This window comes from Panthera tigris, chromosome E2 (genome assembly GCF_018350195.1).
Source record: "Panthera tigris isolate Pti1 chromosome E2, P.tigris_Pti1_mat1.1, whole genome shotgun sequence".
Taxonomy (NCBI): Eukaryota; Metazoa; Chordata; class Mammalia; order Carnivora; family Felidae; genus Panthera; species Panthera tigris.
Genome location: NC_056674.1, coordinates 60,910,516 through 60,928,186, shown reverse-complemented (window position 1 = coordinate 60,928,186; position 17,671 = coordinate 60,910,516). Strand labels below are relative to the sequence as shown.

General features: G+C 53.4%; 2 protein-coding genes across 3 annotated transcripts in view; both read right to left on the bottom strand.

The window, feature by feature from the left end:
* SPG7 (SPG7 matrix AAA peptidase subunit, paraplegin) overlaps positions 1-2,176 on the bottom strand; it is a 32,461-nt gene extending 30,285 nt beyond the window's left edge. Inside the window, exon 1 of one of the 2 annotated variants that reach the window (XR_006211637.1) lies at positions 1,846-2,176. Coding sequence is in view for 1 of the 2 variants with exons in the window: in XM_042967938.1 (XP_042823872.1) it covers positions 1,846-2,028 (183 nt within the window). In the remaining variant the exon portion in view is untranslated. The remainder of the gene's footprint in view (positions 1-1,845) is intronic. The other variant, XM_042967938.1, reaches the window with a different exon arrangement.
* An 11,684-nt stretch (positions 2,177-13,860) lies between these two features.
* LOC122234006 (translation initiation factor IF-2-like) lies at positions 13,861-17,116 on the bottom strand. The gene is made up of 2 exons (XM_042968095.1): positions 17,083-17,116; positions 13,861-14,879 (listed from the first exon to the last, which is right to left on the bottom strand). Exons 1-2 carry the CDS (start codon positions 17,114-17,116, stop codon positions 13,861-13,863), a joined length of 1,053 nt encoding a protein of 350 aa, XP_042824029.1.
* Between the last annotated feature and the right edge of the window lie 555 nt (positions 17,117-17,671).

The following is a 17,671-nucleotide window of genomic DNA, read 5'->3' as shown; positions in this document are numbered from 1 at the left end:
ATGTAACCTCCCGTTAGCAACAAGAGGCAAATTCCTAGTCTATCGAGTTACTGTCCCATTTAACTAAAACTAACATTCTTGGTTCGGTGAGACGCAGCAGGCATAGAAGAGGTAGCCACACAACGTGGACTGGACCCAACAAATGACTAACATCAGTGTGAAAGATACAGCAAACAAAACGAAAATTGTCATTCTTCAAAGTCAGACCCAAACAGTTTGCTTAAACCAGGTTACTTTAGTTTTACTACTATTATAGCCACTGGCGAGGTAACCTGCTGAGATTTCACACTGTGTGACCTGACTACATCAGTTATTTTCATAAAATGAGCACAGGTTCAGACTGATGATAATAAAGCACGAACTTCCTTTTCAACGGAACTAAAAGGCAGGAAAAAAGGTAATAAACCTATAGTTGCCCTCAGGTTAAGGAAGGACAGTCAGTAAGCTAGAAAACAATAGAATTATAATTCAAACTGGTCCTCAAGTTATGATAAAATATAATAACAACAATAAATTATGACCTAGGATGTCAAGGCTGAGCTCCTAAGACTGGGTAAAAAAAATCAGCCATAAAGGCACCAGGACTTAGGGTCTTTGTTTTCTGGATGAAGAGTTAACCTGAGCAGAGCCTAGAACAGTCCTGGCCAGAGAATGCTCCGTGAATTTGAGTTCATAACACGTGAAGCTACAAGACAAAAGTCAAATACAATCACGTGGTGTTTGGCTCACAAAACCTCAGCCCACTTCGAACCGAACGCCAAGTACTATTTGGAACTAATCCTCAGGAGATCAGATCCAAATGAGCCCATTGTGAAATTGTTCTCCGCTAAAATCAGTGAAACTTTTAGTAGATTCAATTTATTTATCTATTTTTTTAAACATTTTTTAAAATGTTTATTTTTGACAGAGACAGAGACAGAGAGAGAGAGAGAGAGAGAGAGAGAGAGAGAGAGAGAGACAGCATGGGTGGGGGAGGGGCAGAGAGAGGGAGACACAGAATAGGAAGGAGGCTCCAGGCTCCGAGCTGTCAGCACAGAGCCCGATGCGGGGCTGAACTCACAGGCCGCGAGATCATGACCTGAGCCGAAGTCGGATGTTCAACCGACTGAGACACCCAGGCGCCCCATATTTATCTATTTTTTTTTAAAGATTTTATTTTTAGGGGTGCCTGAGTGACTCGGTCGGTTAAGCGTCCGACTTTGGCTCAGGTCATGATCTCATAGTTCATGAGTTCGAGCCCCCCAGGTCGGGCTCTGTGCTGACAGCTTGGAGCCTGGAGCCTGCTTCGGATTCTGTGCCTCCCTGTCTCTCTGCCCCTCCCCCGCTCATACTGTCTCTCTCTCTCTCTCTCTCTTCCTCAAAAATAAATATTTTTTACAAATTAAAAAAAAAAAAAGATTTTTAAGTAATCTCTACACCCAATGTAGGGCTCGAACTCAACCTGGAGATCAAGAGTCTCACGCTCCACCGACTGAGCCAGCCAGGCGCCCTTGGATTCAATTTTAAGATGCCAGGAATTCAGGCAAACAGGCAGAAAATATCAATACAGGAAATAAGGGCTGGAAAAATCCAAGCTGGAGCCTGTGCGGAGTCTCTCCAAGGCTGCCCCGGCCCTTCCGTACCACCCCGCATCACTGGACTGGAAGGCAACGCTCGGGCTCAGGGGCCGGCGGGGGCGCGGGGAGAGCGGGGGGAGGCCTATGGGGGAGGGGGAGGGGCCTGCCCGGGGCTGCGGAGGGGGATCAGGGGAAGGGGGAGGGACCCAGCCGGGGCGGAGGCGGGGCGGGAGAGGCCCGGCCCAGATTCAGGAAGGGGGCAGGGTCCCAGCCTGGGGTCGGCGGTTACCTGCTTGGCTTGGCCTCCGGCGCCCGCGAGTCGGATCGGAGGCCTGTAGACGAAGTGCTGGCACCTCCTCCCGCCTTCGGTGGTGAGGCCTGGGCTCCAGCCCGAGCAGGAGCCCCGCAGTCGCCCGGGCCCCGGAGTCGGGCCCCGACGGAGGGCACGCAGCAGCAGCAACACGGCCGCCATGTTGGCGCGGAAGCGGCGCCTGCGCAGTCGGGCTACCCGGGAGCGCCTGCGCGGTGGGGGCTGCCAAGGCTCGGTGCCCCCGGCGTCCCGCCGCAACCCCGACCGGACTGGCGTAACCTAGCGGTTTATTAGGTGGCAGCCTGTGCGGGGCACCGCGCATAGAGCCCTGAAAGAAGAGTGTCGTGACTCTGCGCCGGGCTGCATCCTGCAGCCACGCCGGCCAGGGGCGCCGCTGCTGGGGCGGCCGTCCTTTTCCCGGGCGGAGCAAGGAGGGAGACGCGCCCAAAAGACTGGACCGTCACCCGGGACCGGTACACGGACTCGGACTCAACCCGCTCCCGGGACTGGGATTCGGACCCCGACCCCCAGACCCCACGGGACCCGGACTCGGACCCCGAACCCCCCCCCCTCCCGGGACCGGAAGCGGACCCTGGTCCGTCTGCGGGTCTCCGGGGGTCGGGCGGCAGCGCGCCGCCGGGCAGTTGAAAGGGGCCCGCGGGGCTCGCGGTCAGAGCAGGGAGGGTGGCCGGGCGCCCTTGCGCAGGCAGGAGCCTCGTCCTGAGGACGTTTAATTTCGGACAGATAGCCATCTTAACTAGTTATTTTCTGCGGAGGGCACGAAGACTTCTGGAAGTCGTCCCCAGCCCGAGGCAGGAGGGAGGGGCCTTTTGGTTCGTCGCTGGCCCAGGCAGACCCGGCCCCTGGCCGCCGCTGTCTGCACCTTTCCTCCTCTTTCCCAGCCTGCGTGAGGCCCAGCGCTTTAGTGCTTAGCTTTGACGCTGCTGACTGCTCAGAGCTGAAAAGCTTGTTGAGTAGAAAAACCAAAAACTAGGTGGATGTCTTACAGAGGTAGGGTTATGGTAACGTGTTTCTTTTTTGCTTAAAAAAAATTTATGTTTAATTTTGAGAGAGAGCGCGCGAGCGAGCATGAGTGGGGGAGGGGCAGAGAGAGAGAGGGAGACACAGACTCTGAAGCAGGAGGCTCCAGGCTCTCAGATGTCAGCACAGAGCCCTATGCGGGGCTCAAACTCAGCAGCGGAGAGATCCTGACCTGAGTCGAAGTCCGATGCTTAACAGACTGAGCCACCCAGGCTCTCCATGTGCTTTTCTTTCTGTATTCTGGAAATTTCTGCAGGCAATCTTAGTACTAACTGGCGCCTGGCTCCCTATCGGATGCTCTTAATATTCACAACTCTGAAGTACTTTTAATATCTACTTTACAGATGAGGCAACAGACTCAAACACATTAAATCCCATCCAAGGTCACAGCTAAGGAGTGATTGTGCAGAGCCTCAGAGCTGGTCGGACTGGTTTCTGGGGCTGCGCTGCTCCCCACCATTGTTCCTTATGTATTACAAAAGTAGCATGATTTGTATATCCTTCCCCTCCCTCACTGCTGAAAACTTTGGGACTTTTTAAGTGATTATTTATTTTGAGAGAGAGCGCTGGTGCATGCATGGGAGCAGAGGAGGGGCAGAGAGGGAGAATCCCTAGCAGGCTCCCTGCTGTCCGCTTGGAACCTGACCCTGGGCTTGATTCCACGAAGGGTGAGATCTTGATCTGAGCTGAAGTCAAGAGTCAGCAGTCAGACGTTTAACCGATTGGCCCTTCCAGGCACCTTTGGGGACATTTTTAAAATTCAGTGTCCGGATTATGGGTGCTCAGCTCCCCAGCAACTGGTGCCTCTGTAGAGATTCTTATTCGTGGCTGGTTCATGGAGGGAGCAGCCCCTCGGCCCAGGGCTGCCTGTGATTCACACAACTGAACTGCCTTTCCTTTTGTTTTTTATGTCCTGCCTTGGTCCTTCACCGTCAATCCTTCCTCCCCAGCCTTCCCTCCACTGTTTTTTTCTTTGCTGGTTAAATTGTCCCACCCACTTTCTGCCTTCCGGCTCACTGCGTCCTGCCCTCACTCTGCCCAGACCAGTCCTGTGACCGGAACCGAACTTCCGAGAGAGTGGTTTCTTGCACCCTATCAAAGCTGTGCAATGTGCCCTGACAGGAAGCGACCAAGCCCCCCTCCCATCCCTGTTCCCTCATCACCCAAAGCCTCTAACATGTGTTTAGGATGTGTATGTGTTTAGGAATGTGTTTAGGAAGAGTATAAGCTAGGATCCCGCTAATACTGCTTGAAGAGAAATTGTTATTGTGGTCTGACTCTGTTGACTGACAAGTCAGTGGGAAGCAATACTGGGTAGTGGCAAGGGGCCAACCTCTGTGGAAACAACACTGGCTTCTGTCCTCATCCTGTGACGTTGAGCAAGTTACTACCTTCTCAGAGCCTCAATTTTCTCATCATTAAAATGGGGATAATAATTATCTACAGAGTGAGGCTAATAGCAGCCTTGGGTTTCCCACAGTCTTGTCATAAAGATAAAATACAATAAAAGTACGTGAAAACAGCTCATGAAGCCGGAAGTCATTCGTATCTGGGAGTTATTCCTGGGATGTCATAGCAAATGAGATTCTGGAAGAACAGATTATCGATTCATTTATTCAAAATATTTATTCATTTATTTTTGAGAAAGCAAGCAGGGGAGGGGCCGAGAGAGAAAGGGAGACAAAATCTCAAGCAGGCTCGTGGGGTTCAAACCCACGAACCATGAGACCATGACCTGAGACTCGGATGCTCAACCGACTGAGCTCCCAGGTGCCCCCTGTCTGTGCCTCTTAACCTCTGTTTACTCAACTGTCCTTCCTCGGCTCTGTGCACTCAGTGTCCATCAGGACGCGGCTTCCCTTAACTGGCGGAGGCAACCTCACGGTGAACGGGTTGCAGTCCCATGTCCTAGATTCCTGCATTGCCACTCCGACACCAGGTGTGTTTGTAAGCCAGGCGACCCTTGGTGGGGGGTGTGGAAGGAGGGAGCAGAGAGGACCTCTGCTGCTCCCACCCCTGCAGCTGTTCCTTGGCTGGTGGGGGTCCTGGGCTCTCAAGTTCCTGCTTCAGGCAAGCTGCTCCCCATCTGTCCTCCTTGTCTGTAAAACAGGAATGACATGTTAGCAGTCAAGACAGAAATTGATCTTTTGGGCCGTTTTTGGGTTTAATATCTAGGCTTCCTTTCTCCTATCAGAGCAATTATTTGCTTCTTCCTAAATTGGGCAGCTTGGCAGCAAGTAAAGTAAGCTGTTTCTCTTTTCTTAGAACAGGTGCTTCCACACTTGCCCTGGCCTCTGAGGCCCTGGGACAGTTGCACGGTGCAAGCACTGCTCCCAGAGTCACTCTGCTGAGCTCCTGCTGCCAAGGCTGAGTCACAGAGCTCTGAGTGACCTGTTCTACAACGAGGTATTTGGCCAATATTAGGACGTCTTCTATAAGATATACTTCCTTGTGGAGCATTTGAATAAACTCGTTCATTTCTTTGAATTTTGGGAGGTTTTGTTTCTGAACTAAAGCTCTTTCTTAGGAAGTGATTTCTTCTCATATCGCTCGTTAGCTGGGTTTTAGTCACCATATGTATGAGATTTTGTAATCACAGATTTTGTTCTTAAAGGGATAAAAAGCCCATTTCTACTCGCAAACAACCTGTATAGAAATTTGTGTGTGACTAAAGAGCCACGTATGCTCTGTGTTTCACTAGACTGCTGGGTGTGAGATTCTGGACCGGTGTCTCGGGGGACACCTGGAGAGGGTAGGGTCCACGCCCTCTGTGCGTACCCTACCCCTCATAGCTGTGGACAGCACTTACTGAATCTATTAACTTAGCTTGCTGTGTTGCTTCGATCAGCCGTCCATTGCTGTGGAACAAACCAGCCTGACGCTTGGCAAGTTAGAACAATGTTCATCGTGTCACACGGTTTTCTGAGGATTGGGCGTCCGGGTGTGGTTGAGAAAGTAGTTTTGGCTCTTACCCAAGGGTGCGGTCCAGGTGAAGCTTTCCGGGTGCTGGAGGGTGGCTCTCCAGGGGGGCGCCCTCACCTGGCTGTTGGCAGGAGACCTGAGCTCTTCACCACGTGGAGCGTGTGGCAGGGACGGCCCCAGGGTGTGAATTCCAGGGGGCGGGCGTCATCGAGGGTCTCCTGAGAGCCCGCTGACCACAGTGATGATTACAGAAGGTGTCTGTTGTTCACGTCTGTTCAGCAACATCCACCCCTCGGATCCTGATCCCCTGGGTCACGCGACCCCAGCCCTTCCTAGGGCTGCACTAATCCGTGCGATGATTGGTTCAGGAATGCAAAGTCAGCCAATGGCGTCCTTCCTTAGAGCTCCTGTTTGAAGATGAAGGGACTGCCTTTGGGGTCATGGAGAGGATGGACCGAGCAGGCCGCTCCCCCCTTTCCCACCCTGTGGAGAAAGCCGACCGTGGTTGGAGAGAAGGAGGCCCACGTGTAAAGGAGCAAAGGCTGCAGGTGAGGCGTGGGGCAACCTGGTTTGCCCTAGATCCAGTCACTGCGGGTGGGACCCCCCTGCCTCGTCTCCTCATCACGAGCCGCCCCGTTTCTTTAGATGCAAGTTTATGTTGGGTTTTTGGGGTGTTGTTGGTCCAAGTTGGGGTTTGCCTGTCCAGGTTCACTAGCTACTGGGGAGTCGTCACTGGCCAGAGGCCCCGGGGTCCCTCCCTCCATGACCCCCCAGTGTGGGCTCAGAAGTCTCATCTGGGTTCAGCTACCAGCAGAGAGGGACCATGTCGGGATGTCTGGTTTATAGCTATTCCTGGCAGTCACTAGCTTGCTATCTCCCTGGCCCCAGGGGTCACTTGTTTCGGGGAATGAGAAGACATTTGAAGGAAGAAGGCATTCACTTTTTGTACATGGTCCCCCAGACCGCTTGCAGTTGAATGTGCCCTGTAGCCAACAGGGTCCTCTGCTTGCTGGTCTAGGATGTAGCCAGTGACCAGGTCCGCTGTGCCTCCGCTCCCTGACCCACAGTCAGCAGCGGGCAGCCGAGCGACTCCTTTTCGCGGGGTTGGACAGAGCATGCTCTTCCCCTGAACAAGGACGGTCCTAGGTCTCTGTGCCCTTCCATTAAGGCACCGAGTGTTCACCAGCTTGCTGGTGCTAGATCCCAGAGGTCTATGGCCATCATGGCTTTTCAGCAAATCAACGGTGGACCTACTTCCGTAGAAGTTGCTGTGAGGCACACTGAACTCGGACAGCCGCAGTGTAACGGAGAGACACAGCGACAGACCAGTGTTGCCAGACGTCCCTCCCCTGTGTGCCTCCCGCTAAGGAAAACCTTGCCTTTATTCACTGAGACCTTCTAACGCCCGGTTCTCACAGACTGCTGGCTCATTCCCGCGTGTTCTGTAAAGCAGAACAAAAAGAGAAGGGACAAAACCAGGCCAAAAGAAAGGAGGAGAGATACAGAGGGGTAGGGGAAAGAGCCCCCCCCCTTCCCCAGAGCTGTTACTGGTTCTAAAGGAAAGATGGGGAAGGGGAGGGAGGGCGAAAGGGCCAGGTGGTGACTTTTGGGGGATTGGTGAGAGGCCCTCAAAGTAGTCGCAGAAAATGAAAGAACCTGGAGAAAAAAATAGATTTTTTGGGATAAAATGAAATTTCCCTTAACAGGTACTTTGTGGCCACGACCTAGGCGCTAGGGACACAGCAGTGGACAGATGCTTGTCCTCACTGAGCTTCTGTTCTAGTGAGAAACAAAAGTCAGCCACGTCAGCAAAGCACACGGTCCGTGAGATTGTAAGTGGTCACAGAGACAAAGCGTGAGATGGGGTGGCCGGCGCCGACTTCACAGAGAAAGGGACTCTATTATTTTTACTATTATTATTATTTTTTAAATATCCTTTTTAAAAGTTTATTTATCTATTTTGTGAGAGAGTGAGTGAGCAGGGTAGGGGCAAAGAGAGAGAGGAAGAGAGAGAATCCCAAGCAGGCTCTATGCTGTCAGCACAGAGCACAATGTGGGGCTCGCTCGAACCCACAACCTGTGAGATCATGACCTGAGCCAAAGCCAAGAGCCGGATGCTTAACCAAGCCCCCCAGGTGCCCCAAGGTTACAGTTTCTTGAGCAGAATAAACAAAGTGACCCAGAGCCCATAGACTGTGGGCGTAACCTGTCTCCAGGCAGAATGGAGGGACTCAAACATTCGCCTGGGAGCTCTGCGGTTAGCAGGTGCCAAGAAGCCAGCCTTGCTGGACAGTGTGGGTGCCACCCACAGGGTCAGACACAGTATTCAACACTGAAACACAGCAGCAGCCCTGTAGCATTTCTTTTCTTTCTTTTCTGGTAGCATTTCTGTCCTTTTATTTTCTGAATACTTTTTAAAGTTGCAAAGTAAAGCTGGGTTTCGGGCACAACATTGACTAATTCCTTTAATACTGAGCATCTCTGCTGTCCCCAGTGCCGTATAATTGTTTTGAAAGATACGTGTACCCATAAAGCGCAGTCTCCGTCTCTGAGCAGGCTGGTGAAGCAGGGAGGGGTGAGCATTCCCAGGCTGCCTGTTCCAGGAAAGTGCTGAGTGACTGACATCCTCCGGGCTTCTGCCGCCTGGGCCTGGATGTCCCCTCCAGCAAGCTCATCTCCAAAGGTTTCTGCTTCTCACCACCAGGCAGGTACATACGTGATGCAGGACAGCTCCAGCGGCCATCTGCTAGCTCCAAACTGCTGAGGCCTGGTGCTTCTCTATCTTGGCACACAGCCTTTTACCCTCTCCCCAGACTCAGTGGGACCACTCCTCTCTCCCTCCTTCCCTTGTTAACTGGTACACCTTCCAGTCTGGTGACATTCAACTCAATCTTCCAGAACCCAGGGCTCTGGATTGCCTTCTTTTAAATTTTTTTTTTTTTTAACGTTTATTTATTTTTGAGACAGAGAGAGACAGAGCATGAACGGGGGAAGGTCAGAGAGAGAGGGAGACACAGAATCCGAAACAGGCTCCAGGCTCTGGGCAGTCAGCACAGAGCCTGACGCGGGGCTTGAACTCACGGACCGTGAGATCACGACCTGAGCCGAAGTCGGACGCTTAACCGACTGAGCCACCCAGGCGCCCCTGGATTGCCTTCTTGAGAATAGCTGCCTTTGCTGACAGCCTGCAGCCATGCCCTCCAAACTGCCAGACTTTTGCTGACCCCCAGAAAGGTCTTGGGTGGCCTCCAGGGGTCCCTGAACCACAGTTGGTGAACCCCTGGTCTCAATCATGGCAATTCCAATGTCATTAGGGTTATTCTTTATCAAAGATATGTGAATTTTATGCACTTAAAAAGGGAACTTGAGGGTGCCTGGCTGGCTCAGTCAGAAGAGCATGTAATTCTTGATCTCAGGGTCATGAGTTCGAGCTCCACGTTGGGTGTAGAGATTACTAAAAAAATAAAAAGGGGACTCAGATTAGATTCAAGATTATCTTTTGTGAGTTCCTCTTCAGCTAAAGATATCTTGAAGTACCCAGGGACAGTTTGGGGAATTTGTTACTAAATCATCCCTGAATTCAGCATTAGCGAAAGGATGTGAATGGACCATTCCGGACACTGAGCACTGTGGTCCCCCCAGGGCTGGCGTCCCAACCACCTTACCAGTAGGGCTCAGCTGTACCGCAGGGGCTGGTTTCCAGGGATTGAATAGGACAAAGCCTCCATGGCTCCTTCACAAACCCCAGAGTCTCTGGGCTGCAGATGGGTGTCACATCACTTCCTGACCATGGCCACCCACCCAAGCTTCTGGAATGTTCTATGCCAGCTGCAGAGCCACAAGACCGTCTTTCAATCCCCGTCTGGGCCATGAAAGTGTTTGAGAGATTTGTGTTCTGCCTCTGCTGTAATGCTGTCCAGCACACGGCAGGCACCCACGCATTTGTTGAATGAGTACACAATTCATCTCCCAGCTGAGTAAGCTCCGTGCTTTCTGCAAGCTGACGTTCATTACATAAAACACATTATGCAATATTATGACACCCTCACTAGGAAAAGAAGTCTTAGGAAGATTTATTTTTACTCTCAACCTTTCTAGTCGGATTTGTGAGAAATTGAAGAGAAGAATACTTCATATCGATTTTAAAATGACATAAAAACCGGTAGGCTACAGAAAAGATACTGGGTCCAAAGTTTTAAAAACGACGGGGTGGCCTCGGTGGTCCTGGGGCCAGGGGTCCCAGGAACATCTGACTCTTGCCGCACACAGCAGTTAGTCCTTCCTCTGAGGTTTGGGAGGGCCGTGCGTCACGAGCTACGGTGGGAGCAAAGCATGTGATAATTCGTTGTGGTTCCAAATTCTAATGTGAAGAATGCTGGAGAGCTGGGGTTGACCACAGGGCTGAGGCGGGGCTGGCTTGGCCTTGGGGTAACAGGCAGAAGGGAAGGGATCAGAATGTGGGCCTGCTCTGGCCACTTCTGCCACTTGTGTAGAAGAGGAAGCAGACAGAAAGCAAGGTGGCTGGGCCGCCTCCCTTTCAGCAGCAGCCTCCGGCAGTTTTGCAAGGGTGAGAAGAGCCTCACCCAGGCACCATCACTCTCCAGGTCCACGTGGGGGGGGGGGGCAGGTGGTGTCCTGCGGAGGGTGGAGAGTCGCTTCAAGCAGCTTGGCTTAGGAGTAAAAGGTCACATCATTTCTTCTCTGGGAGGGCGTCAAGCATCACCAGGGCACTGGATTTTTCCGAAGCCACATTTGGCTTATGTTTAATCAATAATTTCTTCTTTTGGCTCCTGGGGAACAGAGACATACTGCAACATAAATGCTTTGGGCAGGATCTTGGTTTCTTGAACCTGAATCTCCCGGTGGGTCCAGGTAACTGCATTAAAGCAAACAGGCTTGCCAGGAAAGCCTGTGGGGAGGATACTACCCTGCGGAGAACTAGCCTGTGGGGATCCAGAGGAGGAATTTGTAGATCTAATTTGTTTTGTTTGGCCCACATGTTTGGCAAATTGTTTTTACTGAACTGTCCTATAAAAATTTGGTTTCTGGTTTCCATGGAAAAAATGGAAGGTGTGGCAATGCTGGCTGTTTGGTAGCCCCCGTCAAGCCCCCCAGCCTCAGCGATGCTACCTCCACCTGGCCCCTGCTCTCCTACTCTGCCGTCCTCACCGCTTCGCCACCCCCCTTCCTGTTTCTCTTTTCTCTGGAACTATTGCAACAGCTTCCCACCTGGCCTCTCATCATGGTCTCAACCTTCACACTGTTTCAAAAGCGGTGTTTTAGAACAGGACTCTGTCCCTGTGCTTCCTGATTAAAGCCCTTCACTGGCAGGTGCTGCTTGCAGGCTAAAAAAAAAATTCGTGTGCCAGGGCACCTGGGGGGCTCAGTCAGTTAAGCATCCGACTTTGGCTCAGGTCACGATCTCTGGGTTTGTGAGTTTGAGCCCCAAATCGGGCTCTGCGCTGACAGCTGGGACCTGGAGCCTGCTTCTGTTCCTGTGTCTCCCTCTCTCTACCTCTGCCCTGCTCATGCTGTCTCCCTCTCTCTCTCAAAAATAAACTTAAAAAAAAAAAAAAATCATTTGTGTGCCTGCGAGGCCTCACCTGTGCCTAGCTACCTCTCTGCTTTCTGTGGTTGCCCCCCCCCCCAACCCATTACCCACATGGAGACCTAAGCATCTTGCACTTAACTGTATAAAAGTAAACTCCCAGTTTTTCAGCCCAAAGCTCTATCCCCCCTGGAGCCCTGCCATCCGGTGCTGACTTCAGCCCAGACCCTTCTCTCTTACAACCCACAAGTCCTGCCAACTCTGTCTTCAAAACACATCCCAGACTCGCGGGCATAATGGCACTGCTACCTCGCCCCACCTTCTCTGTGCTCTCGTCGTCTCGCGTGATCCTTCAACAGGTCAGGCCACGGCTCGTGGTCCTGCGACCCTGCAGTGGCTTCGGGTGATTTCCCAACTCCGAGTGGGACCCTTGCTCAGTGATCTTCCTCATCTTGTTTGCCTGGGTTTTATTCTGTGCTTGTGGGGCTCCTTCCTGCCCCATCTGGGGTGATTTTCTCCAAATCACGCCTTGCTTCAGTCCTTTGAGGGGTCCTCCTCAAAGATGATCTTATCTGAGTTCTTCACCTACTAACTTATATTAAACAGCATGCCTCCTCTGCCCCCATTGCCCTGTATTTCACGGAGGTCTTACAACAGTGCTGAAAACACAGCGGGCACTTAAAAGCCTTAAATACGTGCATATGGCCCCTTGGGCCACCGCAACCCTCTCCAACTTAAGGGCACCAGTTAGCTTGCTCCTTTGCCCACGAAACTGAATGCAGCCAGGATGGCATTCAAAATTTCCTAGCAGTTGGGGTGCCTGGCTGGCTCAGTTGGTAGAGCATCCAACTCTTGATCTCCGGGTCGAGAGTTCGAGGCCCATGTTGGGTGTGGAGCCTGCTTATACAAAGTAACATTTCTTAGTAATAAAAACAAAATTTCCTGGTAGCAATGATTAGGGAAAAAAAAAAGGATAAAATCAGTTTCAAAGCTATATTTTATTTAATGCCATTATCCAAAGTACTATCACTTCCATGTGTAATAAAAAACATTTTTTTGAGATATTTTACATTCTTTTCTTCTTCATGCTAAGTCTGAAATCTGGTGTGTATTTTATATTCACAGTACATGTCAGTTTGGACTCACATCTCCAGGACTTAACAGTCCTATGTGGCTAGAAGCTATCCTATTGGACAGCAGACCTAGAATATTCTCCCATCTACTCACCTCTTCCTCAGACTTCTGACAGCAGCAGTTCGAGTGTAGCACCTTATGGAAATCTTTTGCAAGCCGCTCCCCCAGACTAGACCTGGTTTTCACTCAATATTCTTTCATAACTCCTTGTACGTCTTTCTCAAAGTGCATATTGTGTGGCTGTTTGATAAACACGTTTTCCCCGCCTGACGCTAAATCCCAGCTGGTAGAGACTCCACCTGCTCTGTTCCCGTCGACTTTCCAGGGCTTGATATAGTGTTTGGCCCATGGCAATAAACCTCTGTGAATAAATGCACTAAATGGCTTCGTTCACTTTACTCTGCATTTCTTTTCTCTACTGTAGTTTTTACTTACAAGTTCTGTTTCTGTTAAAATTCTTTGCTTTTATCTTGTCAGACTATTTCCAAGGCAAACTCCCTCTAGAGAGTATTGGATTGGCTAAGGTCAGTGATTTTGAAAATTTTCCAAGGATGAGTATCATCAGAGACCAACATAGAAAATCCTAATTCCTCCTTCCCTCCATCTAGATTTACGCAAGTGGGCGTGGGGGCCGGAGTCCCAATTTTATCAGTGTTCCCAGGGAATCCTTACAATGAGGTGTCCACCGGGCCCCTGGGTCATCATCCCGAGGGTGCTCGACAGCCCACGGCGCCCCGCTCACCCAGGGAAGTTACTGGCTGGGAGCGGGGAAATCGGAGCCCGGAAGGCAGCCGCTGCGGAGGGACCACCGCTTCCAGTTTCCTACGTGCCGAGCCCCTGCCAAGGGCCGCGCACACTCCTCGCGCAGTCCTCCCGGTGGCCCTGCGAGGCGGGCGCGGTCCTTGCTTCCCGCGCTGCCCGCACCCGCCGCACGCGGAGCACCGCGCGCGCCTCCACTTAACCACAGGGCAGGGGCGCGACGGCCGCGGTCCGCCCGCACCAGCGCGCGCCGCCTGGTCTCCTCAAGCCGCGCGGGCGGGGGGACTCGGACCAGGGGCCGAGGCTGCCGGGCTGAGGCCCAGCGCCGCCGATACCTCATCTCCCCGCTCCGTGGACGCTGGATCCCGGCTTTCGACCGTTCCCCTCGTCGCTTCCGGCATTTGGAAAGACCAATCGTCGCGTCCGGGAACAAAAGGCCCGCCCCCTCTGCGAGGCAAGCAGCCAATCCAGCTGCTCGCTTCCCAACGTGCCGTGCGCCCGGACGCACGACTTGGACCAATCCGTCCCGGAACGTCCTCTGGTCCCGCCCCAGGCCTGTCACCGAAGCTGTCCCTCTCGCTGCCGCCCCTTCACCCCCGCCGGCGCACTTCCTCCCCGACGCCGTGACGTGCGCAGTCCTGTGCCCGGCCGCAGCGGGCCAATGGCGGAGGCGGATACGGCGGGCCAATGGGCGGCGGCGTCTCATGCGGCCGGCGCCCGCCGCAGCCGCCGCCGGGTCCGGGAGCCAGAGGCCGCCGAGCCGGAGCGCGATGGAGCGAGGGCCCCAGGCGGGGAGGCGCCGCCGCCGAGCGCGCGGCCCGAAGTCCCCTCAGTGAGCGCCCGCGCCGCCGCGGCGCCGCCCGAGCCTGGCCGCGCCCGAGGGGCGGGCTCGCCTCCCGCCGGCCTCGCCGCTTCGCCGGCGCTCGGAGCCCGCCGCCGCCGCCTTCCCGCTCGGGCCGGGAGACGGGCTGGGGCTGCATGGCCTCGCCCGCGCGCCGCCGCTGAGCCCCGCGGAGCCGTGCAGCCGGGAGCCGGTGAGAGCCGCCGCGGGCCGGGCCGGGGGTCGGGGCGGGCGCCCGGGCGTGGGGCCGCCTCGAGGCCTGCAGGCCTCCTCTCTTGGCGGAGCAGCGCGGCAGGCGCCGGGGGGCCTGAGGGGCCGACTTGGGGCTCCGGGGGGCCCGAGCAGCCGTGAGGGGCTGACGGGGGGCCCCTGGGGGGGCCGGAAGCGGGGGGGGGCGCCCGGGCAGCCGCGGAGGGCCGACGCGGGGCTGCGGGTGGGCCTGGGAGGCCCGGGCAGCCGTGAGGGGCTCCGGGTGGGCCTGGAGGCCCCGGGGCCGCCGTGAGGGGCTCCGGGTGGGGTTCTGGGTGGGCCTGCGGGGCCAGGGGCAGCCGTGAAGGAACTGACGGCGGCTCTGGGTGGGCCTGGGGGCCCAGACAGCCGTGAGGGGCCTGCGGGGGCTCTGGGCAGCCGCGCGGGGCCGACGGGGGCTCCAGGTGGGCCTGGCGGGGGGCGGGGGGGGGCTGGGCAGCCGTGAGGGGTTGAGAGTGCGCCTGGGGGACTTGGGAGGGCTCGGGGCGGCCGTGAGGGGCCGACGGGGGCCCCGGGCACCTGGGGAGCGGGTGCGCCGACCTCTGACCCGAGGGAGGGGTGCGTTCGCAGTGTCGGTTGTAGTTGTTATTCCCAGCGTCCCTATTATTATCACTGTTTTGAAATGGGAGCAGGCGGTTCTCGGGCTCCGAGCCGGAGGGGGCGGGCGGACGGGAGTCGTGAAGGGAGAGTGGGGGCGCCGGGGGTGCAGGAGGCGCGCGTAGGCCCGCGGAGGGGCAGGAATGCGGGGCAGCGGCGCGGGGGTGTCGTCTGGGGGGAGGGTAGGCGGGACTGGGGGGCGGGTGGGAGGGAAGCGGTGGCGGTGGCGGCTGCAACAGCAGTCCTTGGCCTCAAGGAACAATGTGAGACGTTGCCTGAAATGTTAATTTCCGTTCCTCATTTCATCATCCCCTGGCAGGGCGGTAGCTGCGAGTGAGTGAGTGAGTGAGTGTGTGTGTGTGTGTGTGTGTGTGTGTGAGAGTGAGCGTGTGTATGTGAGTGAGCGTGTGTGTGTGTGTGTGTGGCTGGCCATGCCACATGGATTCAGTCTTCTCTCAAAGAGGGATTGTGCTGTTAAATTTTGTATCTTTGCCGTTTGTGGATGGGGGTGAAGAACTCTTCGTTTTTCTTGAGGTCTGCTCTTTTCCTGGTGCCTCATCAAGGTTTTACTGCTTCTGCTGTTCTTTTGGAAAGCTAGCCTGTATCTCGGCGTCCAAGGGTTTTTGGAAGAGGCTTTGAAAGATTAAGCTGGCCTAAGCTGGCCCCGTGCTTTGAAAACCATTTTCTCTCCCGCAGTTGAGATGCGGCATGCCTAGGTTTCCTGGTTCCTACAGGTTATAGGAAGTTTTCTATCCCTTTGCAAGAACAGGATGGTTTTGCAGATTTCCCGGTGGAAAAATCGCATTTCAGGCTTTCTTGTAAGGTGGCAGTTTTTGAAGTGATTTGAGCAGTATGCTCAACATTCCTTTTAAGCTAAGGAGTGAAAGTGCTCACAGTTGTTGAGTTGCAAACCTTGGAATATTTTGGTGCCTGTGGCGGAGTGAGGAGCGGCGCTCAGCAAAGCTGTGTAACAGGATATTGCTGGTGGAAACAGTGCAGTTGAAACAGTTGCTATTTTGGTTCCTGCAAACCCGGTCAATGGCATAGCTTGAATAGTTGCAAATCAGAGACCCCCAGACGTGTGTTCCGTTCATTTGGGGACCTTGATTTCTCATCCGAAATGTTGTCCCGGAAGACCTGCTCTGTGTTGTGTCTTTGGAGACTGATTGCACAAGTCTTCTGATATTCCTTTGAAAGTGCAGTTAAAAAAAGAAAAAAAGGAAAAACATCTTGCTCAACTTTGATTGTGACCCTTGAATCGGATCCTTATCTCGGAGTTGCCTCCCCCGCCCTCCATTCAGCTGCTGTCCTCTGTGTGGTTGGTGCTCCGAGCTGGATACCCGTCGGTCGATAGGCTGGCCCTCCTGAATGGGCTGGGAGGAGACAAAGACCAAGTAGCTTTGACATTTTTCTGTGTCCTTTGTGCGTGCCTCCTGACTTAGTTAAAAAGCTCCCTCAAGATATTGCTAAACTTGATCCAACTTTGAAAGTTTCAGAGGTTTTTTTCCTCAATATTTTTTTAAGTTGTGGCAAAATATACATAGAATTTACCAGAAGTTTGTTTTGAAAGGTGTCACATCGTCTCAAGTTCCTCATTTGCAGTTCTAACTTTGTGTCAGCTGTCTTCCTCGCTGGGGCCTGTCAGATGTTCTAGACCCGCTGCAGACCAGCCACGCTAATCACACGGCACCGCCGTTCATCTCTCTAAACCAGATGGGCTGCTTACGACTGGAGGCTGTCATGTTCTCTGTAATTACAGTGTTGATACGGTGACAAGCAGAACTTTCCACGGACAGAGCTGAGCTCTGCTGTTTGTATTTGAGAGTATTTTTCTAGAAGCTGTGTGTGCCTTGGGTTTTTAAGTACATTTGATACAGTAAGGTTATGTTTTATCCAGTGTAGCACAGTTATTTTGCATATGGGCAATGAGCCCATTATCAATGAAATAACATAATTAGAGAGTGTCAGTAAATGCTGGTTCAGAGCATAATCTGCATTTGTTGCCAAAATAAGTGTTTTGATCCGTCCACTGCCCCGCGTAAGGCCCTTCATCCCTCACATGGTAAGCGTGGTGGGTGAGCTTTCTCTAATAGGATATCTGCTAGTTAAAGGGCAGAATGCTGACTGCGCACTGTGTCACTGCCGTTGGGTCGGTGCATGGCCCATTTGACGAGAGCCTCCTGAAGAAATTAAATGAACCCCAATGACTAAAAGTCATTGTCTTGACATTTTTTACTCTGCGTTTTCTTAATTTTTTTGTTTGTTTACCTTTAGGGAGAGATTGAGCATGAGCGGGGGAGGGGCAGAGAGAGAGGGAGAACACAGGATCCAAAGCGGGCTCCAGGCTCCGAGCTGGCGGCACAGAGCCTGACAAGGGGGGGCTTGAACCCATGAACCGTGAGATCGTGACCTGAGCCGAAGTCAGACGCTTAATCGACTGAGCCACCCGGGTGCCCCAGTATGTGTTCTCTTAGTTGTATTTCAAATGGATTTTTTTGTGCTATTCAACTTTTCCAGTTTTATTTTACAGCTGTAGGAAAGAAGGGGTCAGTCCTCAGCTCCTGGAACTCAGGCAGTTAGAGATAATCAGCATAGAAAGCCTAAAAGGCTTAGGAAATGATCCACTTTAACAACTAGGTTGTTAATTCTGATCAAGGTGTTTCTATTCCGAGGTGGCTCTTTTTTCTGTTTGATGGGTCTTATTCGTGGTATCT

What these genes read in the sequence shown, in the direction of transcription:
- LOC122234006 (XM_042968095.1), bottom strand. Translation starts at nt 17,116, where the DNA reads ATGCACCGACCCAACGGCAGTGACACAGTGCGCA. An exon ending in CGGCAGTGACACAGTGCGCA is followed by an intron (nt 14,880 to 17,082) that starts GTCAGCATTCTG and finishes CCCGCTCCCCAG; the next exon opens with GTGCCCGGGGCCCCCGTCGG.